Genomic DNA, 23,924 nt, shown 5'->3' with positions numbered 1-23,924 from the left:
ATCTCTCAGGCCTGGTCATCCTGCTGCTACTGGCCTCAGGAAATGGGGAGGTGTCTGGGGACAAAGCTGGATGACCAGGGTCACTTCCAGTCCAATCTGGTTAGCTCTTCCCTCTTCCTCCCGCAAACCTCAGTGCTACCTTGACAGATTGGAGAATTAGATTAACAAGGGCTAATGACTCAGTGAGCTCCTGCCTGCCCCTGGAGCCAGTCTGTAGGGACAGCACAGGGCACATGGTGCTGACAACCAGGCTCAGAACCTGGGAGGGGTGAGGGGGGCTGGTGCCTGCTTAACTGCTGGGTCCTGCCTCCCAGGGGCAGAAGGCCTGTCTGTACTCCGCCTTCTCTCGCAGGGCAGCCACCACTCCCACAGCTGCCAGGGCTGGGGCAGCTGTATCCACTCCTCAAGCCTGGCCTTCAGTGCCCTGCTGCCTCCGTGGTTCTGTGAGCACCTGAGATGCTGAGGGAGACAGGCTTAGCCCTGCTTGCAAAGAGGGCTCTGTTCCAGCGTGAATACCTCAGCTCCTGGCACTCATTCCCTGCCACTCCACGGCTCTCAACTCCACACTGCCTCATTCTTGTGTCTCCTGGCCCAGCCACAGGCTTCCCAAGTGCAGGCCCTGGGTACCCGTGCTCTGGGGTCGGTCCCCTTGGTCTTGGGACCCCCACCTGGCTCAGCATCTGCTCCTCTTCTGTCCAACTCCCTTCCTCCCAGGCTTGCTTCAGATTGAGGACCCCCAAAAAAGGCCTGATTGGAGCAGCAACTGATCCCTTAGCAAGGCAGGGTGCAATCCTGAGGGTGTGAGCAGAGCTTGGGGCTTGGGAGGGCAGGTCCACCCTGGCCTCTGGGTGTCAGCAAGGCCAGCTCTATGGCTCTGGTGAGGCTGCCCTCGGCTCTGCTGCCAGACCCACTTGGGCTGCCTTGGTTCTCCTTGAACTCTACCTTACCCCGAGGCTTGGGTCCTGGCAGCCGTGAGACAGCAGTTATTCTGGGTGACAGTGAAGTGAGTCACAAGAGAAATGTGGTCAACAGGCCTTCCAAGGAGGCTGGAGCCCAGTGTCTCCCACCCAGGCACAGCCCAGGCCTCATGAAGACACTGCTCTTCCTAAGATGACACACCAGATATGGAGCGGAGCTTCAGGCTCGGCCTCCCCTGGCAGCCTCCATGTCTTCCCAGCACCTTTCCTCTGGACCGCTGGTCACTCCCAGACAATTCCTGAACTCCTGCGGCGTACAGAACACTCTCCTGCCCCGAGGGATGAGAAGAGCACTGTGAAATCCTGATGTTGGGGTACTGAATCCCCAAAGAGGGATACTACCTCTCTAGCAGGCAGAGGATGCTAACACTTGGGGAAGGTGGAGCTGACTCCCGCCAGGGAGAAGGGCCCCAGGCCGTGATACCTCCTACCAGGCAGGAAGCTGGAGTCCTGGTACGAACATGCAGAGGGCCCGGTTTTGGGCTGTGGCTCTGAGTTCTGCCCCATGAGGGTATCTCATGGACATTCTCCTTCCCATTTCACCAGTCATGCCTTCTCAGGATCTGTCTACCTGCTTCTGCCCTGGGACTGCTTCCTGTGTAAACTCTCCAGTGCCTTCCAAGGCAGGCTGCGTGATCCAGGCCCCTCCCCGGCTCAGCTCCTGATTCCCGCTCCTATTCCCCTTGCCTTGAGGCCTTTGCTGTGCTATCGTGCACTGGCTGCTCTTCTGGGTATGTGTGGCTGGTCAGCTACTAGACTCCTTCACCTGAAGTAACCCCTAGTCGCAACCCGAACCCTTTGAATTTGCTGCACAGCTTTTAGCACCACTGGCCCCCATTCTCATTGCCCATGGTCTGCCTATGAGCACAGTGCTGTCTGCTTGGGGACTGCTCTCCCCAGCTCTGCCCAGGGTGGGGTGGATGGCAGGCAGGGCCAGATGGCATGTGCTGCAGGTGTTTGGCGTGGCAGCTGTGTATGAGGGCAGGGGTTGGGATTGCTTGGCTGCTCCCCAGTCCTGTGTGCCCCTGGCCCCACTCTTCTGCACAGGTGTACCTGCTCCTGGCCCACAGATGGGCTGGGTCAGGGTGGGGAACACAGGCCTCACAGCCAGCCCCACTGCTTCCGGGGATGCCTAGGGTGTGGCAGGGGTGGGTGACAGGCACTCACTGGAGGCTCTGAAGGGCCTGGGGCTGGGCCTCCCTCCCCCACAGCAGGCCCTGCCCTGGGCTGGCCCTCCAGTGACAGCTGGTCTGTATCCTTCCTCACTGTGGCTTCGTCGGTCAATGGGTCAATCTGGCAGAACAGACTGAAAAAGCATTTGAGAAGTAGGTGCTCTTCTGGCTTTAAAACAATCAGGAACTATCTGATCCTATATTCTGGGTAATGAAACTGTGGGTTTTATTTTTGCACCCTGTGGCCAAACCCCTGGGCTTCTGCGTGCAGAGGCCCCAGGATACGACACCACTGTCGTGTTCCCTTGGTGGGTTCCTGTGCTTCTTGCTGGAACACTGTGCTGGGGGCCCTGCCCCTGCCCCAGCTCCTGCTCCCCACACCCCAGCTGCTGCCACCTGCAGAGGCCCCCAGGTGCTGCTACACCAACCTCTACCTCCAGGACTCACCTGGCTGAAGTGGAGACTATCGAGTAGTACAGGAAGACTGACAACCTGGGGTGGCCACAACTCCTGCCCTCAGACACTCTCAGGCCTTGGGTTTTCATGAGGCCCACAACTTTTCTCCGGGGATGAGAAAGGCCATCACCCCTGCTCACCCCCACAGGGCTGCTCAGGAGGGCACGGGTAGCTTGGGAGGGGCCTACTTTAGAGAGTACTCAGGTCTGTAGGTCCCAGGCCAGTGACAGATGGGGCTTCTCTGAGGTGGTAGCTGGGGTAGGGGTGTGTTCCAGCCGAGTCCAGAAGTCAGAGCCGCTGCTTGCCGGTGGCCCCCTCCTCCCTGCAACTATGCCCGGTGACAATTGTAATGCTCATAGTAACAGCACCAGCCAAGCTTGCCACTTCAAACAGCAAGAGCTGTTTAAACAAGATAACAGGCTGCCGCTAAAGCCCTAGCTCAGACTCTAATGGCCTGAAAAGCCCTGGCTCTGAACCTGCCAGAAACAGTAGAGCGAGCTGCTCCCCACTTCCTGCAGTTCAGCCTTGCCACCTTGCCTGGGCAGTCCTGTCTGCCCTCCCTGGTTTCCCTATGTGTGCAGCGTGAGGGGGTGGGGTGACTGCAGTAATGGCAAGATGGGTGGCCGCTGTTCCCCAGCACAGGGCTTCTTCACAGCCCAGCCCAGCCCATTCTCCTGGGCAGCTGCGGGACCTCCAGGTCAGAAGGCCCCTCACTTTGCCACAGGGACAACCTTACTGAAACCTGAGTTTCCTCGTCTGTGTGGTGGGGATCCCCTTCGGCCTGGGAGGCTTAGAGGTTGTGCGCGTCATGCAGCAGCACACCCTGGGCCAGGCTCTGACAACTGCTCACATCTCCGGCCCTTCCCTTTCCACAATTCTGTTGTCAGCCAGCACACACATGCTATCCCGCAGCCTGAGGTTCAGAGTACTTCCAGAACTGCCCTAACTCCTCAATAGCCAGGGGAGGGACGGGAGCCTTGGAGCTGTGCTGCTGGGCCAACCTCCACCTGGGCAGTCTAGATGGCCATAGCCAGGCAGTGCCCCACCCATAGTGCCAGGGCCCAGTGTGAGTTGGAGATGGTACTGTACCCAGAGCATTTTCTCATGCCTCAGCTGGGCTTCAGCCAGTGGGCAGGGCTCTCCCAGAAGTCTATGTGCAGCTTCCAGGATGCTGGCGCCCCTGTCCAGCCCTGCAGGTGGGTGGGTGCTGTTCCCCAGCACAGGCCCAAGGCGCCACCCGCCTCATCCTCATGTCACTCTGTTTTGCCTTTTTGTTCTCGCCAGACCTAAACCATCAGTAACTTGCAGGGTCTTAGGTCCAAATGGGACCCTCCCTATTCCTACAGGTATTGGTCAAAGTTGCTGAGGAGGCAGAGCCTCAGGGTAAGTGTGATATGTGGCAGGTATCAGATGAACAGAGCTGGTGATGTAACAATGCTCAAAGACTCCCAGTCCTGGGAAAGAAAATTCCAAGATGTTGGCAGCATTTGCTCTGAAAGGGCATGGAGCTCCTGTGTCCTGCTCCCTGGTTTCACACTGACCCAGAAAGGGAGGCCATGGGCACCCTCAGCACCTGGGTCCCACCTGCTCTCACCTTGACTCTCTCCTGCCCAACTGGGAGGACTGGCTTCTTCCAAAGGCCCCATCCATTTCTGTTGTCAGCCAGCACACACATGCTATCCCATAGCCTGAGGTTCAGAGTACTTCCAGAACTGCCCTAACTCCTCAATAGCCAGGGGAGGGATGGGAGCCTTGGAGCTGTGCTGGGCCATGGGCACCCTCAGTTTCAGCTGATAACTGTTTCCTATTTGTTTTTGTGTTAAATCTTGCTGCTTTTAAGTAAACTGGCCTCCTCCCTTCCCACCAGCCAATGTCAGTCGCTGAAGGGAAATTAACAAATAGCCAGACACAGGTGTGTTGTAGACTGGAAGCTGTCAACACAGACACAGGCCTGGCCAGGGGCTTGCATGCCATCACCATGGGAAGAAGCCACAGTGTGAGAAACCCCTCCTAGTTTCAGCTCCAGAGGATGCCCAGGAACTCAAGCCTGACACCCTTGCCTGGTTCGCTTTTGCTTTGTTCGGCCAGGTGGATGCACTCTGCACTCCTGGCCGCTGGCACTGTAGCCTCGAACCCATACCTGTAGGCGCCAGGGCTTGTGAGCTCTTCTGCAGCAGGCTCAGGCTGTTTCCTGGGAGGGACGTGAGAAACTGGGAGGAGGGGGAGAGATCCCAGGGGGAACCTCTGCCTGAGGCCAAGAAGATGGTTTTCAAAAATGTTCATCTTTTAAAACAACATATTTGGGTTGTTACTGCTTGAGCTGGGTGGCCCTGTGGGGCAGGAACTTGTCCACAGTCACTCCTCCCACTGGGCCAAGCTACCCTGGAGGCTCCGGGGCCCCTTGATCAGGATGCTGCTGTGCTCCGGTGGTTGCCACAGGCCCGGAAAAGGTGTGTGAGGCTGTGGCCCTGGCCCTGGCCCACCTGAGCTGGGGACCTTAGGACACAAGGCCCAGGGCCCGCCGCTGACTCTGGTTGCATTATTAATGAAATTAGAGAAAGTACATGAGCTGAGGACATGTCCACCACGAGGTGTGATGAAGCAGGAATTAGGGCGAGCTGCAGCCAGACTCCTAGGCTGGCCTGAGCTTGCCCATTGTCCAGACGGAAGCCATGTGTAGGGAGAAGGGGCACCTTTCACTCTGACCTGGCCAACACTGGGTGTCCCCCCTGAGATGCCCAGGGCCATGCCCCCTAGCTGGCATTCCAGTCCCTCCAGAAACTTGACTGAGCCTGTGGGGCCTCAGGCGAAGAGGGCTATGCATCTGGTTGGCAGAGCCTCACTGCCGTGCCCCGTCCTCAGCCCAGAGCCTCACTGCCGCGCCCTGTCCTCAGCCCAGGGCCTCACTGCCGCACCCCGTCCTCAGCCCAGAGCCTCACTGCCGCGCCCCGTCCTCAGCCCAGGGCCTCGCTGTCACGCCCCGTCCTCAGCCCAGAGCTGCCAGACCCCATCCTCAGCCCAGAGCCTCGCTGCCGCGCCCCGTCCTCAGCCCAGGGCCTCGCTGCCGCGCCCCGTCCTCAGCCCAGGGCCTCGCTGCCGCGCCCCGTCCTCAGCCCAGGGCCTCGCTGCCGCGCCCCGTCCTCAGCCGAGTCTTGCTGCCGGACCCTGTCCTCAGTCCAGAGCCTCGCTGCCAGACCCTGTTCTCACTGTGCTCTTATGTTATTCAGGGCCGGTCACGGACTCCCCTGAGTGGTGGATCCCCCCATCTATACTGGTTACTGGGGACCCCCAAGTCAACAAGGCCCCCAGCACTCTCAGCCTCCACCTTGGAGTCTGTTCTAGATAATGGAAAATTGTTTTTCAGTTCTTGGATTATACAAATCCTTTAAAACAATAATAATCTATGTCTTAAAACCCAGAGCTGTTCTCATGTGTGTGTATCGAGCAGAGCTAATGCGCTCAGGAAATTAATTACTCGTTGGCCTGGGCAGGCCTAGCGGATGCAGGTTGAGGGGATGTGGGGTGGGAAGCAGCTCTGCCCTGAAGATCTTAGAACAGAGAGGGCATCATTGTGAGCCTCCAGCCTGATCACGAGGCAGAGCAGGGAGAGACAGGGACCTGGGGCTAAACCCTGGCTCCGTCATCAGAGGGCGTTCAGACACCCACCCGGGGCCACACTGGGGACTGGACACTGCACCTGGGACCTTGCCCCGCCCACTTGGACCTTACGCCACTTGGTCTTCCATCGCCGCTGCCACAGGGCACTATGCTCCCCACGACCCCCTCACAGCCCCCAGTCCTGCCTTTGTCGGCTGTCCCCATTGCTCCCCACAGCCTTGACTGAATTCTGCAAGGTCCAGATCAGATCACCATCCCCACATTCATCCCAATCTGCCCAGGCCCTGCTCCCAATGTACACGCCCCCTTCTCTCCTGCAAAGTTGGTCTTTGGAGACGAGGAGGCTGCCCTGGCTTCTCTGGACCTGGACAACTATTTCCCAGGGCAGGCTCGGGGCCAATCACTGTGAGCATGTGGCCAGCATTAGTGGGTACCGGGAAAGCCAGCCTGAGGCCAGCCCTGACTACACAGGTCCTCCAGGGGCTGCTTGATGCCATCCCCAGCTGACCTCGGAGGAGGAAGGGATAGGACTGCTTCTGTCGGTAGACCGAATTTGTCAGGCCCAGGGCCCACACATGCTAGGTGTACAAGGACTGCTTCCTGCATGGATGTCACAGGGCTGTTCTCTCTCAGATGGAGAACACTGGATGACCCCCAGCTTGAGCAGGTGGTCTCATGTTAGCCAATCCAAGGTTGCTCTCTGTGGAGTAGGGTTCTCTTAAATCTACCAAGGAAGAGTGGGAAGGAGGGCAGGACAAGTGAGTTGCCACTCTGGCAAATTCCCTTTCTCCAGTGGGGTAAACACGAACAGATACAACCCATTCGGCCACAGGGTCAGAGCTGTGAGTCACTGGGGAAGCAGAGAGGGGGACTGAGAGGCAAGGACACTGTCTGGCTCTTCAGTAAGATGGCAGCAGCAGATCAATCCGGCCATACACCAGTGACTGAGACTGGCTGGAGACGCCCTGCCGGGCTTGGGAGTCACTGGCTGTGGTGTGCTGGTAAAGGTCTAACAACTGGCATGCAGGCGGGGCTGGGGAGGAAAAAAACTGTTTTGTAGCATTTGCCAATTTCTTGGGCTCTTACTACTCCCACCTGGCTGATTTGAAACCACAAATGTGATGTCAAACACCTCAAAAACATCCTAAAAACTGAAAAATTAGCTCTCATGAGCCAGTATGGGCCAGCTCCAGCCGCTCACTGCCCTGGAATGCACAGAGGGAGGTTCTGCCACCACTAGCCCTGGGTCTCGGCACTCTCCTCTGCAGGGGGCAGCCCTTCCCTGCATGGTGCCAAGAGCTCACTTGCTCTCCTCCCTCCTCCCTCCAGGCTTATCAGCACTTGGGCAAGAGACTGACCCCTACCTGCCCATAAAGGAGGCCCCGGCAGAGCCCAGGCTGGCTGACCGCCTGTTGTGGCAGAATCACTTTCCTGAGAGATCTGAGGAACATCAGGGACATCCCCATGTAGGTTCTACCAAGGCACCTGGCAATTTCATCACAGTGGAAGAGATGGAGTGATGGGGCTAATGTCCTGGCTGCTGCCCTGCTGTGTTCAGTGACAGCTTGTGCCCTGGGAACGGCCTCTAGTGAGACAGCAGGAGGTAACCATCGTGGAGGGATGCTGATCACTGAACCACAGAGCCACCAGGTTTACAAGGATGAGTTGGGGGCCAAAGGAAAAGGCCATGTAAGCAGAGTAGGTGTGGGGGCAGCCCAAGCAGATGAGGCTAGAGCCCAGGGCCCTGCCACCTCCTGCCTTGCAGCTGACCTCTGACCAAGGACCTCCCCAGGGCAAGGAGCCACTGCACAAGGCTGGCTAAGAAATGGCCCCACCCTTGGAAGCTCCCAGTGTGACAGGACCTGCTGTTGACAGGGGCCTCGTGGCTGCATCCTCCCTGGGAGCAGAGGAAGGAAGGAGCTAACCCAAGGACTGAAGTGCTAGCAAGGGCCTCAAACAGGTGCCAGGACCTGCTGCCTTCTCCACCCCTCCCTGCTCATCCCTCTCCCATCTTGGGCCTAAGCCAGCACCCCATGAGGTCACATACAAAGCACAGGACCCTAGTTGAACAGATACCCATTGTTCACTCGGCACTGGCCACAGGCTCAGAGCGGCTCAAAGCCTACTGAGGTGGCCACAGTCCCTGTTAAGGCTAAGAAGTGTCGGGCAATGAGACAAGGGAACTTGCATGGGGAAGAGTCAGTGCTGAGGGGATGGCAGGAGCTGTTCACAAGTGTTGGCAGGGCCTCTAGGCCATCGGTGGTCCAGCTATGGGTGTGTGCCTGGCCCTCTTGAGGCTGGCCCCATCATTCCAGTGCTGGGGAAGGACAACAGGCCATAGAGAGGAAACCAGGACAAGCTTAGAGGGGGATGCTGGCTGGGGAGGTCATGTGGCCAGCTGAACCCTGCTCCCAATTCCGTGCCTGCCATGGGGAGGTGCCATCAGGGCACTGCTGTGGGCTTGATCTTCTCTGTCTCCCACCTCTGTGGAGCCTCTCAAGGTGCACTGCCACAGGGGCCGTCCGGTCCTTGGGAGCCCAGTGTGCCAGCCTAGCCCTGCCTCTGGCTCTGGTCAGGAGGTCTCTGCTATTCCAGGGTCACGATAACTTGAGGATGCTGCAGACAAATTGCATGTGGCCAGCACACTGCCAGATCAGAAGGAGCTGCTTGGGAGACCCGTGTGTGTTGGGAAAAGGGCGGCAGGCCTTCTGGCTTGGAGCTATGCCCTTGATCAGGCCAGGGACAAGAGGCAGAGTGAGGTCCTGTTCTGCTAGGGCTCCCTATGGTCCTGCCACTGACTGGGCCAGGAGACAAGGGCAGGAGGGGAGGACCAACCTTTACAGCCACTCGCCTCTCCCGAACCCAGGTGTCACTGCCCTCCCCTCTCCTGGGGGAGGCTGGCTACACAGCAGCCCCCAGGGTGGAACCCAGTCTACCCCCAAGGCCCTTCCTGGAGCACCCCAGCACCCACAGGATGTGGGACCAGTAGCGGGAAGAGGAGGCTGCTGGAATTCCCAGGGGCAAGTGCTAGGATCCTCCCTGAGAGTCAGAGTTTCAGCCCTGGGGTATGTGATGGAACCTGTCTGAGCCTGTTTCCCCATCTGCAAAGCTGGCTGGTTAAGAACACTAAAGGATATGTAAGGTCCCTTCTAACTCTAAGCCCTGGTATGGTGGGCAGAGGGTATCTGGCTATTGCCCATTTGTAATTCCCTCTTTGGACAAATATAACCACTTCTGTCAACAATAGGTGCAAGCCTGTCTTATGGCAAATACCTTGTTTCGCCCACAACACACCATTTTACAGCACTAATGTTAAAACTCAATTTTTTAAAGGCACTAAAACAAGCTCCTTTTTTGGGCTAAATGATAATTCATAGTGCTAGGGTGGCAGGAACATGCTGTGTTCACAGGACAGCCTTGGCAGCCCCTCCTCAGGGCACTGCACACACTCCTCTTATGGACCAGCACCCACCACGTCTCCTCGGGAAGGGCTGAGGGCCCCAGCTGCTCTGCATCCAGAAGCCAGGGCCCTGGAGCTCCAGCTCTTCCCAAGCCTACTGTCTCCTGCCTGCTCCATGAAGTCTGCAGAGCACCCACTGTGTGCCAGGCCCTCTGCTTATAGCACAGGCCATGGGGGTGGGGATGGACCTACTCTCATGGTGTGCTGGGGCTGCTGACCTGTCCTGGAGTAGGGAAGGGTTTTGCAGGAAGCCAATGGCCACAGGACAAGGGACCATTATCCAGGGCTGGGCGGAGGCCACCCGCCTGGAGGCTTGCTGCTGAAGCACTTGTAGAACTTGCCCCACAAAAGGCATGTTCTTACATCCCTCGTCCCCTGGGTACCCTTACTGATAACATGTTGACCAGCTGTCTCTCAGATAAGTGGCAGAGACACCAGGCCTCCCATGGTGTACCTTGCTGTGACCCAGCCTGCCTGTGGGGCCCAAGTGACCACCATGAGTCCTAGATGAAAGCATAATGGGGACAGTGCTGGGAACAGCTGCCTGTCAGCTCTAGAGAGACAGGGCAGGTATCCCTGGCAGCATGAAGTTTGTAGAATTGAAGCTGTGACTGCGCTGGTGTGACTGCCTCCTCCTTGTCCCCCAGTTCCCTGTGCTGCTGGGAGAGTTGGGCTCACCCTCATATCTGGCCCCCACCTGAGCCTTGCGCCCGCACAGCAGGCCCATCACAGGCACAAGCAGATCTGCCGCAGGGCTCGGAATGCTGACAGCTCCTTCAGGAAATAGGCAGTCAGCTCCCAGTGGGTTTCCACATGAGGACATTTGACACTTTACAACCAGACTTTTAATCTGTGCCCTCTGAAGGGTCCCACACCATTAGGCAGCCGGCGGAGTCCATTAGCTGATCTGCAAGGGCAGAGGTTGGGCAGCAAGTGCCCACCTACCCCCTCAACCCAGGGACCTCCAGTGGGGCTGAGTGAAGACTCGGGCTCTGCTGGTCACAGCCACCTGTGTCTGTCCCTCCGTGTGGCTGGTAGGTGCCAGCTTCTCCACTTTGCCTTTCCCTAGGGCAGCAGAGTGACCATCTTGTTGACTGACCCTTGTGTGAATGTACTAAAGAGGAGGGGCAGAACCCCCGCCACGGCCCTGGCCAAGTGAGGGGACCATGGTGGGTCCTGTGACACATGGTCTCTCAGGAGCTGTCTTTGTGGACTTGGGGGGTAGGGGCCTATCAGTGCCAGCTGTGTGCTTGAGCCTCAGTGTGTCGATCTGTGACAAAAATAACAGGTGCTGCTATCCCACAAGATCATTCAGGGGACAGGTGCACCAGAAAAACCCCCTTGAGTTGCTGGGCTGTGTTCAGGCCTCCTGTGCTGCCTGAGGAAGCCCCAGCTGGGTGGTGGGCTTGGGGTCGCTGGGGTACCGGCTGCGCCTGCAAGTCTCGGCCCTGGTCAGGGCAAGGGTCCGTCAATTCCTCTGGATGAGGGTGGGAACCATGGCCACCGAGGGGGCGTGGCTCCTTGTATGGCTCACTGCCATGCTTTATAGGCACCCTGAAATCTGCCTTCCCTGCTCTGAGGTGCTGCCCTGCAATCACTGCAGCCCTCACACCCGGGAGCCCAGAGATGCTGACGTTCTCCTTGGCAACGTGCTGACGCAGAAGCCAGCGGGTGGGCCGGGGGGCTGTGGCTCCTTCGCCAGGAGTGGGGGCGGGGAGGCACTGCCAGCATCAGGAGATGAGGCCTTGGGAGCTAAGCATGGAAGAAGAACTATGAGGAGCTGTGTCCAGAGCCCTGGCACTGGGCCCCAAGGTTCATTCGGCTTTTGTGAAAATGAGCATGGCCTGTTCTTGGCTGCCTTGCCTTTGACAGGGCCCAGGGAGGACAATTCAGCACATTCCAAAAGGAGACGGCAGAGTGGCAGCCCTGTGCTAGCCGCTGTGCCAGCCCTGCCCTGGCCCTCGCCTGGCTGGAGGAGAGCTGTCCTCACTGTTGGCACCACCCTGGGGGCCAGCCCACCTCTGGGGCCAGCCCAGCCAGCAGGAGGCATCGTGGGAGGGGATTGTCTTTCCTCAGCAGCCTGTTTTTCCTCCATTTCCAGATATTACTGGTAGAGCATGAAAGGTCAGAATCATTTGGAATCCAGTGAATTTCCAGCCTCGCTTGGGTTTCTCATCAAGAATTTCCTTTTCTGGTGCACAACCACTTCCCCAGGCCTGCAGAAACCAGGGTGATGGTGGTGGGTGTGCCAGCCCGGCTGCTAGCCCCTCTCTTCAGAAAACACTCTGAATAACTGGAGTCTCAGAGAGATCCCTGAGGCCAGGCCAGTGGCTGCTGTCCCTGCCCATGGCTGCCTACCATGGTTCTCCCCAGGGACAGGCCCAGGAGAGGGAAGGCTAGAGACATGAGGCCCCACAGGGGCCACCCAGTACTTCCAGGGCCTGCCCTGAGGAGCTTGCTCACACATCACTTGATGGAAGGGGGGTGCAGCTGCCAGGCTAGGTCAGAAAAGGCCTCCCAGTAGGCGTCACTTGGGATGAGACCTAAAGGATAAGGGCAGGGGGATGAGAGGCAGGGATCAGGATGGTTATAAGCTTAAGGCTGGACAGAGCAGTATTGCTGGAGCAAAACAAGCTGACCATAGCTGGAGTAGGAGGAGAGGAGAGAGAGGCAGCAAGGTGGTAGGCGCGGGCCAGGCAGAGCTGAGAGGGCTGTGGGCAGGCAAAGGCCTAGCCTTCGGCCCATCTGTGAGGGCCATCTCCTCATAGACAAGTTCACAACGGAAAGGTGACAGCCAAAGCCCTCCATGAAACATGGAACCAACTCAAGGCCCAGGTTCAACTCCACTAACTCCAGCACACCTGTGGGCATGGCCTGTCAAAGGATGCATCTGGGAGCCAGGCCTGGCGCCTGGGGAATTTGCCATGCCTGCCACTGAGTTGATGGATGAGGGAGCCACCAGATCCAAGTCAGGAAGGCCTCACAGCAATGAGATCTCAGCAGCCTCAGCACACAGCGGAAGTGGGCAGAAGTTTAGAGGGCCAGTGGTGCAAGCCCATGTGACCGGCAGCTGCAGGGTGGCCGGCAGACCCACCATGGCACCATCCCAGGGGTCCAGCCTGAGCACCTCACTTTGCCTTGCAGCTTGTCAGCCCCAAGCCCTCTGCCTACAGCCATGCCTCATCAAGGGAGCCTCACCTCACTCATCTGCTGGGATGTCCCCTTTGCCCAGAATCACACATGGGGCAGAACTGAGGGCAGCCACAGTGTAAGGGGCCAGAACCCCGGAAATCATACAGATATACACACTGGGAGCAGCGTGGATACAGCCACCTGTGCACACACCTGCCTGCAGCCTGCCCATCATTTGTTCCCCCCAGATGCACCATCAACACCTAGGCACAGTTCCAGGGAGACCTCTGATGTGAGAAGGGGAGGGAGGCAAGGCTGCCTCTCTAGCTGCCTGATGAAAGCCAAAGAGCTTCTCTGCTAGAACACTTAGGCTCCTAGCACTGTGGCCACAGCATGGAGCTGTCCAAGTTCCCTGGCGGGGGCACAGGTCCAAAGCCAGAACTATTATTGCTCTAGGCTGCACTCAAAGACCTCTGAAGCTTGCCTTAGGACTGGGTGCAGGAAGAAGTGACCTCAGAGGCCAGTGCTCCCAAGTGGGGAGGCTGGGCCCTCTTCTCCCAGTATCACCCTCCCCCCGCCAGCTCCAGGGCACCCACAACTTCATGACTCGTTTGCCCCCACTCTCCCATTCCCAGGGTCAAAGGCCTCTCTCTCTCTTAAGTGCAGACTTGAACTGTGCTCAGGGCGTCCTGCTGAGCAAGACAGCCCCTCCATTGTCTGCCACGGCCTCCACCGCTGACACTCCTGGATGTGGCCCCTCCTCATGTGCTGGACCCCCTTGTCTTGGCTGGGCCTGTGCATACTGCCCCCCTGCTCTGCCCAGCTCGCCACCCTCTCTAGCAACTCCACTTTCAAGCCCCCACCACCTGGCACTGGGCTCAGGTCTCCCTTGGGCTGCACCCATGCCACTACGAAAGAATCCCAATACCTGCTTTTACGTCGTCCCCTCTCCACCAGGACCTGGGATTCTACCTTCTAAACAGCTCTTAACCCCATCTCTGCCAGACTGTCAGGCTCAAGATGGGGTTGTAGGGGTGGCTGTTGTTCCCAGACCTACATGCTAAAAGGAGACTGGTGCCGGCAGGAGCTTCATGGATTTGCTAGACTATCAGATGGACTGACCCCGGATGCTTGGCGGAGCCTCATACTCTCTTGCCCTGCGGCCTGCACACCTGAGTACTTCAGGCATGGGACACCTGCACTCCACACATCGTTCCCTCTTCGCCCACCTTGCTGGAGCCACCTCGGTTATCGTGCCGCAGGGCTGGGCCTGTGCCCGGTTCCCTTTCTGGCTGCAGACTCTGCCAGACCCTGCGAATCCTCTTGCTTCCGGGAACCCATGACAGCAGGAACAAGCAGAGGAAAACCCCAGGCCCTACTTACTGTCTGGTTATCCTCGTAGAGTTTCAGGTCATAGCCACTGAGCTCCACGCAGAAGATAATGGCCGTGACGCCCTCGAAGCAGTGGATCCACTTTTTGCGCTCTGACCTCTGCCCACCTACGTCCACCATCTTGAAGGTGAGCTCCTTGAAGGTGAACTTGTTCTCCACGATGCCCGTGGTCATGTCCCGGGAGCGCAGGATGTCCTCGACGGTGGGGATGTAGTCGGCTGCGGCGATGCGCTCCAGGTCGTTCAGGTAGTAGGCCGCGTTGTCCTCCAGGTGGTACTCGCTGGAGCGGCTGAAGCAGGCCTGTGCACCCGGGTCTGCCCAGAGCCTCCGCATGACGCCCAGCAGCTCGGGGGTGATCTCGCCCTTGCTCTCGGCGGGGCCCGTGAGAGCGAAGAGCTGCACAGCGTCGTAGGCGCGGTCGGGGTTGTGGAAGTCGATCCTGAGGGCGGCCAGGGCCCGGATGATGCGGGTCAGCGAGTCGATGGCGTTGTAGATGATGAGCGGCTTGTACTCCTTGCAGGCCTCCAGGTTGAAGCCACCGCTGTGGATGATCTTCATCTGTTTGACAATGGTGCTCTTGCCTGAATTGCTAGTGCCCAGCAGGAGCAGCTTGATCTCGCGGCGCTGCCGCTGGCTCTCCGAGCGCAGGTGGCGGTCAATTCTCCGGGACCGCCGGGCTGCTTCTTTTTCCTCTGAGCTTTGCCGACATCCCATGGTCTGGCAGCAGCGGGCCCAGACAAGGAGCACAGGACGGGGTGCCTCTCCCTCTTGCCACAGGGGATGCTGAGACCAGGCAGATGAGAGCCCAGCTGCCCTGGAGGTGCTCAGTGCCAGCAGGGGGGTGAGGCTGAGGCACACTGCAGCCCCTGCCCCAGCGCCTCTTCTCCAGCCGGCATGGCGCTCCGTGCAGTGGGCGGTGGCCGCCCCTCCCCACTAGTGACACTCCACCTCCCTAGTCGGCAAAGTGGCCTGATTTGCCGTAGTCATTCCCTGTCCTCGGCCGACGGTGGGAAGCCGTCCGCTTGTGTCTGCCTCGGCTGCTGCCGTCTGGTTGCCGGTTGCTGTGGCGATGCTGCTGAATGGCTGGAGGGTTGGAGGGTCGCTGGTATGCTCCCTGCAGCCCCCCGCCTCTGGCTCCCACTGTGCATCCAGCCCTTCACCTGCCAAACACAGAGAAATGCGTGAGCCTCCTCCCCACAGCCCCACCTCAGGCCGGACAGGGAAAGGGAGCTCTTCTGAAAACAGAGTAGCAGAGACTGGCCTCAGAAAATGAGCTGGGAACAATCCATCCAACCCCCTCTCCTCCATGGGGCGCTGCAGGATGTGTCCACACCAAGGTATACACATATGCCTGCTGCTGCCTGGCTCGTCTACCTGAAGCCAGGTGCATGAGGTAGAGGAGGGTGTGTGTGAGGCCTCTGCCCACCCAGCCCCCATGCTGGACTCACTTCTGCCACGTCCAGTTAGGATTCAATAAGGTCACCCTGCTGTGATGCCCGTGGGGCCCTCCTCCTAGAGAGCACTGATGGAGCTCAGCCTTGCCCTGCTTCACAGGGGTGTCCAGGCCTTGGCCCAGCCCTAGGATAACTGAGTGCCTCCCTGACTCTCACCACCCCCGCAGGAGCTGGGTCATTGCTGATCACAGGGAGGACAAGCACCAGAAGGGAGGCCTGGCCCCTGCCTTCCCTAGAGAATACTCTGCTGGGCCAGCCCAGGAGCCAGCAGATGGGCAGGGACCAGAGCAAAGTGGAGGCAGCAGGCTGCGGGAGCACCATGAAGTGTCCAAGCAGAGTGGGCAGGGGTGGCTTCACTCCCGCAGAAGGAGGTAGAGGGGGGCTTGGGCTGAGGCCAGGGGGCTGGGGCCTGCATGTGGCACTGTGGTGAAATCCACCTGGGAGAGCAGGAGATGTCACAGTAGCTCCTAAGGGTAGTTGTAATTACTGAGGCCAGGGCAAGGCAGGGTAGCCTAGAGGCCCCACAGTCCCAGGCAGAATCTTTCACCAACCCTGACATTCAGGGCCTCCGTGTCCTCATTCACCTTTCCTGCCAGCAGGGAGGGGCACACCCTAGGAGGCCCCTGTGACTTTGCCAGGTGCTTGGGCCAGGCCTCCCCACACAAGGGGCAGCCCAAAGCTCACGCTTCTGCTCCTGGCTGTGAGCCCAGGGCGATGCCTAGCCCTACCCAGCTCACAGGCACCCCTCTTGCTCCTTCCCCTGACCTCTGTCCCTGTCTAAAGACCCACACAGCCTCCCATCCTGACATAGACAGAATTCACCCCTCTAATGCCACCCATCAACTCCATGACAGGCCCTTGGGTGGCCTGAGGCAGACAGACCCCAACAGCCAAGGCCCCACCCCCAACTCCTGGGTGTGACCAGCATCTGAAACTCAACCTGTCAAACCCTCAGCAAATAGCACTTGATCCTCCTAGCTGCCATTCTTGCCTCTCACTGTCCCTTGCCCATCATAAACCTTGACCACTAGTCCTGGCGATCCTGCTCTGAAGCAGGCCTGGTGCGCTGTCCTCTCCCTGGGCAGAGGTTCTGGTCTCTCCTGGCAGTGGTGGTGGCCTCTCACACCTGCTCCCTGTCTCCACCAGCCTCTGACAGCTGGAGGCTCTAATGCTGCCTCTCTCCCTTGGTCAAACCCTGATGTTGCCCCACCACTCTCACGGTGGTCTCATCCTTCATGCCTTGCTTGCCTATCCCAGGTTGTGTGGTCTCTGGTGACTCACTCCCATCTCAGAGCCTGTCCCTCACTGGCCACAGGTATCTGTGCCGAGTAAAGCGACTAGCACAAGCCTGGTGCTCAGAGAGCGACAGCCAGTAGCAGTCACTGCCCCTCTGTGCTTGTCACTGTGAGCGTCACCTTGCCCCCGTCTTCCTCCATAGCAGCCCTCAGCTAATGTGTGACCTACATGATCTTGTGTGCTGCCGTCGCCTCCACCCCAAGCCAGAGTGTGGGCAAGGAGGGTCCGTTGTGGCCTCACTCCCCACTGGGAACAAAGCAGTGCCTGGTGCACAGCGGGTGTTCAGTAAGCACTGTTTGGTGGATGGAAGGAAGGAGGGAAGGAATCACTGGAGAGGCTAAGGAACTTTCCTGCTTCACCGGACAGCCACTGATGAGAGGTGCACCAGGGAATGTCCTAGAAAAGTGTCTGCCAAGAGGGCAGTGATTAAACAGTTACTCAGCCCAATTCCAATGAGGCTGAAAATTACATCTGAGAATGGAAGCCTTGAAATGACCCTCCTACTCCAGCACACAGTGGGCAGAACACCTGCTTAAAGATGACACATAATAATGTGTAATATGCACACAAACCATCAGTGCATAGAGGATGGGGACCCTGTGGCTGCTCCCTTGTCCCTGCTGACAACCTGACAGTCCCTCAGGTGTGGAAAGGTGTCCAAAGCCCTCAGCCCACTTCCTTGGCACCTAGGGTCTTCCCTGACAGTGCCGTCATTCCAGCAGGAAGCCAACATGCTCCTTTCAGAAGGCAGAAGGTGTCCTCTGTCTGTGGTCCAAATGGAACCTTATGACAGTCTCACTAATTCTTCTCAATTCAGCATTTGAAAATTTAAGGTATGGCCAGGCACCCCCCTGGTCTTCTGTCCCAGTGGTGGGCAGAGAAGCTGCTCTGTCCAGGGATGTGCGATTTGTGCTTTGGGATGTATGCACTCCATGGCTCCAAGGCTGGAAAATCAGAAAAAACAGGATGGGGACGCTAGGCTGGCAGTCTGGGCCCTGAACTGCTGTTGTCTGGAAGTCTGGAGCCAAGGGCAGCCCGTGCAGTCTTTGATCAGTGTGCACCAGCAACGACGGGGCAATGTGGGATGAAAAGGGGACGCTGAGGCCAGGTAGCAACCACGCGTGCGTCAGGGCCAAGGCAGTGACAAACAGTCACAACCAAGGGCAGGTCCCCTGCTTGAGGAGCCTCATCTTTCAGATCACCCGAACTAAATAAGCAGAATTCTCCTGCCCAGATTTCTTCCTGCAGCTCTGTGGGGCTCTGTCATGTTTGGGGGTGTGAGTGCCCCCTGCAGGGACACCATGCACGGGACAGGGCTGTGCACAGATGCAAGGAGGCCTTGGGATGGGAGCCTGGCTGTGGTCCAAATGGGACCTTATGACAGTCCCACTAATTCTGAGGCTTGGCTTCTTGGCTCTTACACAAGGCTCTAGCCAGCCCTCTCTGAGTCTAACCTGGGCTTTACCAGACATGCTAGGACTCCCCAAGTCCCAGGATGGAACCTGATGATGGCTAGCCCAGAGACAAAGGCCAAGAGTTGGATTGTTCCCTGGCCCAGAAACTACTCATGGGTCACTAGAGCCCAACACCCAAGATCCCCCACCACAGTGCCCCTGGGCATAGCTAGAAATACCAGTGGGATGGGCCAGGGAAAGAGTGTGCCAGGCAAAGGAGTAACATGCTCTAAGGCCCTGTGATGTGTGGGGGTGTGTTAGGGATGGGCAAGACATGGGTGACAGGGGAACTGAAGGAGGGTCAGAGTGGCTGGACCAAGGAAGAGGAGAGAGGTACCAGGCAAGACCCTGGAAGGGGCAGGCCTCACCAGAAGTCCAGCTGAGCCCTTGGTCTTCACTGAAGAGGGAAGCCACTGAAGGTTTTAAGCCAGGTGTGTATCTGCATGTTTGTGGCAGTATGTGGTGTCCGTGTGCAGGTCCATCATGGTATGTGTGCATGAATGCGTAGTTCCTTGTGTGTCTGTGAGTGTGGAGGAGCATGGATGCATCTGTGTCTGGTTGCTTGTATGCCAGTACGTGCATGTGTCTGTTCATATGCACACGCAGCTCCATGTACGTGTCTGTGAGCAGGCCCATGTATACATCTGTGGGTGTGTACAGGTCCATGCCCCTGTCTGCATGTGGCTGTGCGTGTGTGCAGCTGCATGTGTGCTGGTGCCTGTGAGCATCTGCATGTGGTTGTATGTGGCATCCTGGGAGCAGAGATGCCCTGGAGAGGAGGAACCAGCTGTGGTGTGGAGCTAGGCTAAAGCAACTGGGGCAGAGGGGAGATGGATCAGGGGTGCTCCAGCATCCCACACTTACTTGCTGAACTATGGCTTTGAGCCTGGCACTTGGGCTGGAGCTGCTAACTGAGGCAGATGAAGATCCATTCCCTATTTTTGCTCACGTAGGAGGGCAGGAGTCAGACTACAGATTGCAGATAAATAGCGAGTGACAGAGGTGCCCAGTGCTAAAGTGGAAATGGACCTCCAGGTGGCCAGGGTTGGGGGTGGCACATGTGGGCTCCAAGTCTGCAAAGGTGGGTGGGGCTGGCCTCCTGATAGATGAGAGACGAGTATGAACAGGTAGTGAAGGAGGGAGGCAAGCAGGCATCAGGAATGAGGGAACCACCAGTGCAAAGGCCCTGAAGTGGGAACATGTCTGAACAGTCTGAGGGACAGGAAGGAGGCTGTGTGGCTGGTGCCAAGAGGGTAGCAGGTCACTGTAAGGGCGAGTCAGGAGCTAGCCTGGGTTTGGGTGAGGAGTGCCGTGATCTGCCCTGTGTGACCAGCATCCCTCTGGCTGCTGGGCTGAAGCCAGACCAGAGGAGGCTCCTGGATGCAAACATCCAGGTGATAAAAGGGGAGGGATGTAGGTGAGGGCTGGGGACATGGATGCAGTGATAAACTCTGCAAGATGTGTGAGCTGCACAGTGCACAGTGCCTGGTGATGGAGTGGCGGCTGACTGGAGCAGGGAGACGATCAGGGAACTCCAGGGTCCAGCCAGCAGGCTGAAGCACGGGCTGCTCTTGGAGAGGGGACACTGGGGAAAAGTGGCAGGTACTGGGAAAGGGGGCTGTCAGCTGTCCCTGTGGTACAGGACCCTGCTGTGCCTATGGCTAGGGCTCAGTACAGATGAGTGGACTTTATCAGTGAATACCAGCTAGTGTCCAGCCCCCAGCCCCTGCCCCAGCAGATGTGTAGTGTTAGTGGCATGAAAAGTGTGTCAACTTCACTGGGAGGTCGCTTAGGACTTAGCATGACACAGGGCCAGGCACTAGATCCGACATGCAGGTACCCAGAGGCCAAGAAGCCCCGGTAGGCTGTGCTCAGGCCAGAGTCTGCAGCTGCCTGCCTCTTCCCCAGCAGCCTTAGATAACTGGCTTCTCTTGGCCGTAGCTCTGAAAAGGAGCTCCATCCTGGTCCCTGACTCACCTACCCAAAGGTTGCTAAGGTACAATCCCAAATCCTGAGCCCACTCAGGAAGTCTCAGAGGGTTCCAGGACAGTCTGTCCTGTGGTTTCAGGACAGACTCTTCGACGCAAGCATGGACTTCCCTTCAAGACTCTCCCTTCCTGCCCACCACCCAGCAGGCCCGGCCTGCCCTCATGACCCTTCTTCCAGATGCGGCCCTCTCAAGTCTGTTTCTGTAACAGATGTGGAGTGACAGCTCTGAGCCAAGGTGGCGACATGGTCATGGCGGGAAAGTGCTGCCTTCTTAGGACCTTTGCATCTTGGATGCCCTCCACTCTAGGAGCCACCTCCCTCCCAAGGCGCAATCCCTGGAGGCTCAGCCCGCTGCTGGGCACAGAGCTCAGGCCACACAGCACCCACACCTGCACCGAGGCTATGGGAGCCAACCTGCCCTGCCCTAACCTCCAGGCTCTCCGCAAAGCCTTACTTGAGGCCCCCAACACAACAGCCAGCACAGCACGGAGTCTGTGCCCCCCCCCCCCACCCCCCCCGCTGAGGCAGAAGAAGACAGCCCACAGCCAAGGTCATCAAAGGTGTCACTGCCCAAGCCGGCTAAGCCAGGGGTGGGAAGACTTATCAGCTTATAGACGGGCTCCCTCATCACTGTGCCCCACTTCCTCAGAGAAAGCAGCCCAGCCCCTCACTCTCTAGGTCCCTAACTACCTGCCTCCCTCCCTCCTCACCTCCTAGGAAAGCCTGCCCCATGCAGAGCCTGGGCCACCGGAAAGGGTGAGCCAAGACCAAGTGACAGTTCAACACACAGACCCTGCGCCCAGAGAGGTAGTTTAGGCTTGCTGAGGAGATGGAACTGTACCCCGACTGTGACTGGGGGAGAGGCCCAGCAGTCTTGCCTAAGGCTCAATAGAGGCCACTTAGATGGCCACTCTACTGGTAACAGGAACTAGGACCCCAAGAGGTGGTAGGCAGCCCAGACCACAGGGCCAGCAAGGCAGAGCAAGGGCACAGACAGCCCCAGTGCCCGATGGACTCCCAGTCCTCCCCAGATACCACACACCCTGACCTTCAGGACTCCCAGCCTCAGTGTGGGGACCAGTGGTGTTCACTATCCCAGGCTTGGGGTGGCAGCAGGAGTCATGGAACCCACTTTAGACCAACAAGCCCTTTCCACCCCACTAGAGCTGACTCTGGGGCTGCCTGCGCCTACCTGCCACTTGCCCTGTCCTGGAGTCTCCCATGGAGGCTGAGCTGCCTAGCATGCCCCAAGCAGGGCTATGACTCAGCACTGCCTCACACCCACCCCACCCCAGTTTGCTGAGACACCTTCTGTCCTGGCAGCAGCGGCCCCTGTACCTGCCAGCTCCACCTTGGTACCCAGTGGCTGGTCTGTGGTGACCTGGGGGTGGGAGGGAGGAGGCCAGCAGCACAGTGACAGATCTCCATGCTCACCGATGCCTGTGACCACAGGCCCTTCCTCACACAAGGATGTGGGGCAGAGTGGGGAAGGCTCCAACCTCAAGGCAGCCCACAGCTCAGAGCATGCAGGGACCAGCAGGAGGAGATGGACTGGGGTACCCTGAACCCACATCTTGGGCATGCAGATGGTTCATACAATTCAGATCACTCGAATTGCTGTGTGAGCATGAGAACCTGCAGGCCAGGCTTGAAACCGCCTTTGCAAAATTATGACTGAGGTAGTGAAAGAGATCTAACTTAACCGACTCCATCTTGAGTCTAACCTCCAAGCTGTCTTTGTTCATTCCTGGGTATAGGCTGAACTAACTTGGGAGAAACCTCATTTATAGTTTAAACAAAGACGATAACAGCCCTTTCCCAAAGCAGACCTCCTTCTTGCCTGGGGACTAGATTGCCTTTGTAGGACTAATATTAGCCAAAAGATTAGAAATTATGGTTTAGGAGTCATGCAGCTGAAGGTTACCAGATTCTGACCCTCCCTAAACTGCTCCTAAGATTAGTGCTTGAGGTATTTTGCAGACCCTGCACTTGATGGATCAGCTGGCCCCACCCAGATCAATAAACTGGCTCATCTGATCTGTACCTCCACCCAGGAACTGACTGGGCACAAGAAGGCAGCTCTGACTCCCTATAATTTCTTCCCTGACCAATCAGCACTCCTGGCTCATTGGCTTCCCTCCACCCACCAGGTTATCCTTAAAAACTCTGCTCCCTGAATGCTCTAGGAGACTGATTTGAGTAATAATAAAACTCTGGTCTCCCGCACAGCCGGCTCTTCATGAATTACTCTTTCTCTATTTTAATTCCTGTCTTGATGAATCGGCACTGTCCAGGCAGCGGGCAAGGTGAACCCCTTGGGTGGTTACAGGCTCGACTGTGGCATTTCGGTCTTCAGAGTCTCATTCTGTCACCCAAATGCAGTGCACCATCACGGTTCACTGCAGCCTCAACCCCCCAGGCTCAAATGATCCTCCCACCTCAGCCTCTCATGTAGACGGGATTATAGGCACATGCCACCATGCCCAGCTAATTTTTTATTTTTTGTAAATAAACAGGGTCTCATTATGTTGTTCAGGCTGGTCTCAAGCTCCTGGGCTCAAGCAATCCTCCTGTCTCAGCCTCCTAAAATGTTGGAGTTACAGGTGTGAGGCACCATGCTCATCCTATCATCTCTTAAAGAGTGGGTGCTGCCCCCAACTCTGAAGCCCGCATCCCCACATTGCCTCCCACCATGATGCTATTTTAGAAACCGAAGGTCTGGAAGAGCCTGTGCCTGTGGCCACTGCAGATTACCAGGTTTCCTCCTGACTGAAAGAGGAAGCACTTTCCATTGCTCTTCTATGCCTGGCTTATCTGAGCTGCGTTTGCTTTCAGCTGACAAGCTGCACACTCCCTGTCCTGCCCCAGCCACGCGTCCCCTCATGAGTTTCCCAGGCTGGCCTGGACCTGCAGGGGCCTCCTCAGAGGCAGCTCTCTGTGGTCACTGAGGAGCCAGGTGGCCCCTGTGGTGCCCGGTTCTTCTGTCCAACTGCTTTCCCTCCTGTCAACCCGGCCCCCACTCGAAGGGAAGTGGGCTCCGCAGATGCCGCAGCCCCATGACTGCGTTGCCCTCTCTCCGGTGGTCTGGTCATGGTCCAGTGTCCCCACAGGCTCTTCACGGAGCCATTTCCACACATCTTCATGGGCAGTCAGGGGCAACTGTGGGCTGGGCCCCGGGGAGGGTCTGTCTCAGGGAAGCTGAACATGGTGGGGTTGGGGAGGGGATGCTGGGTCCCAGCCGTGGCGCTGCTGTGCTTTCCTCATCTACAGTGCACCTCCTTGGGCCACTGAGGCCACTGAGAGGAGAGGAAGGCACCCAGGGAGCCTAGGCCCAAAGGCTGTGGTTGGAGATGCACAGGAGACAGCGGCACCTCCATGCTACCCATCTGCTGCCACCGCTGGGCTGAGCGCTTTACCCACACACGTCATCTCACATTGAAAGCAGGGCTAGGAGGTGGCCTCAGCTTTATGGCGTAGAAACCAAAGTGCAAAGACGGAGGTGACTTCCTCAGGGTGGCCTGGCT

At 57.9% G+C, this 23,924-nt stretch overlaps 2 protein-coding genes across 3 annotated transcripts in view; one reads left to right on the top strand and one right to left on the bottom strand.

Annotated features, from left to right (window-relative positions):
• Window positions 1–23,924, top strand: part of RSPH14 (radial spoke head 14 homolog) — a 79,073-nt gene that overhangs the window by 28,956 nt on the left and 26,193 nt on the right. The gene's annotated exons all lie outside the window — the stretch shown is intronic.
• The window catches only part of GNAZ (G protein subunit alpha z), a 51,766-nt gene that overhangs the window by 12,770 nt on the left and 15,072 nt on the right, over window positions 1–23,924 (bottom strand). The window contains exon 2 of one of the 2 annotated variants that reach the window (XM_039462455.2): window positions 14,199–15,367. In XM_039462455.2, coding sequence (XP_039318389.1) covers window positions 14,199–14,921 — 723 coding nt within the window. In that variant the 5' untranslated portion in view covers window positions 14,922–15,367. Of the gene's footprint in view, window positions 1–14,198; window positions 15,370–23,924 lie in introns of those variants that run through there. The other variant, XM_074391344.1, reaches the window with a different exon arrangement.

This window comes from Saimiri boliviensis, chromosome 21 (genome assembly GCF_048565385.1).
Source record: "Saimiri boliviensis isolate mSaiBol1 chromosome 21, mSaiBol1.pri, whole genome shotgun sequence".
NCBI classification, from domain to species: Eukaryota; Metazoa; Chordata; class Mammalia; order Primates; family Cebidae; genus Saimiri; species Saimiri boliviensis.
This window is presented reverse-complemented; position numbering and strand designations above follow the sequence as displayed.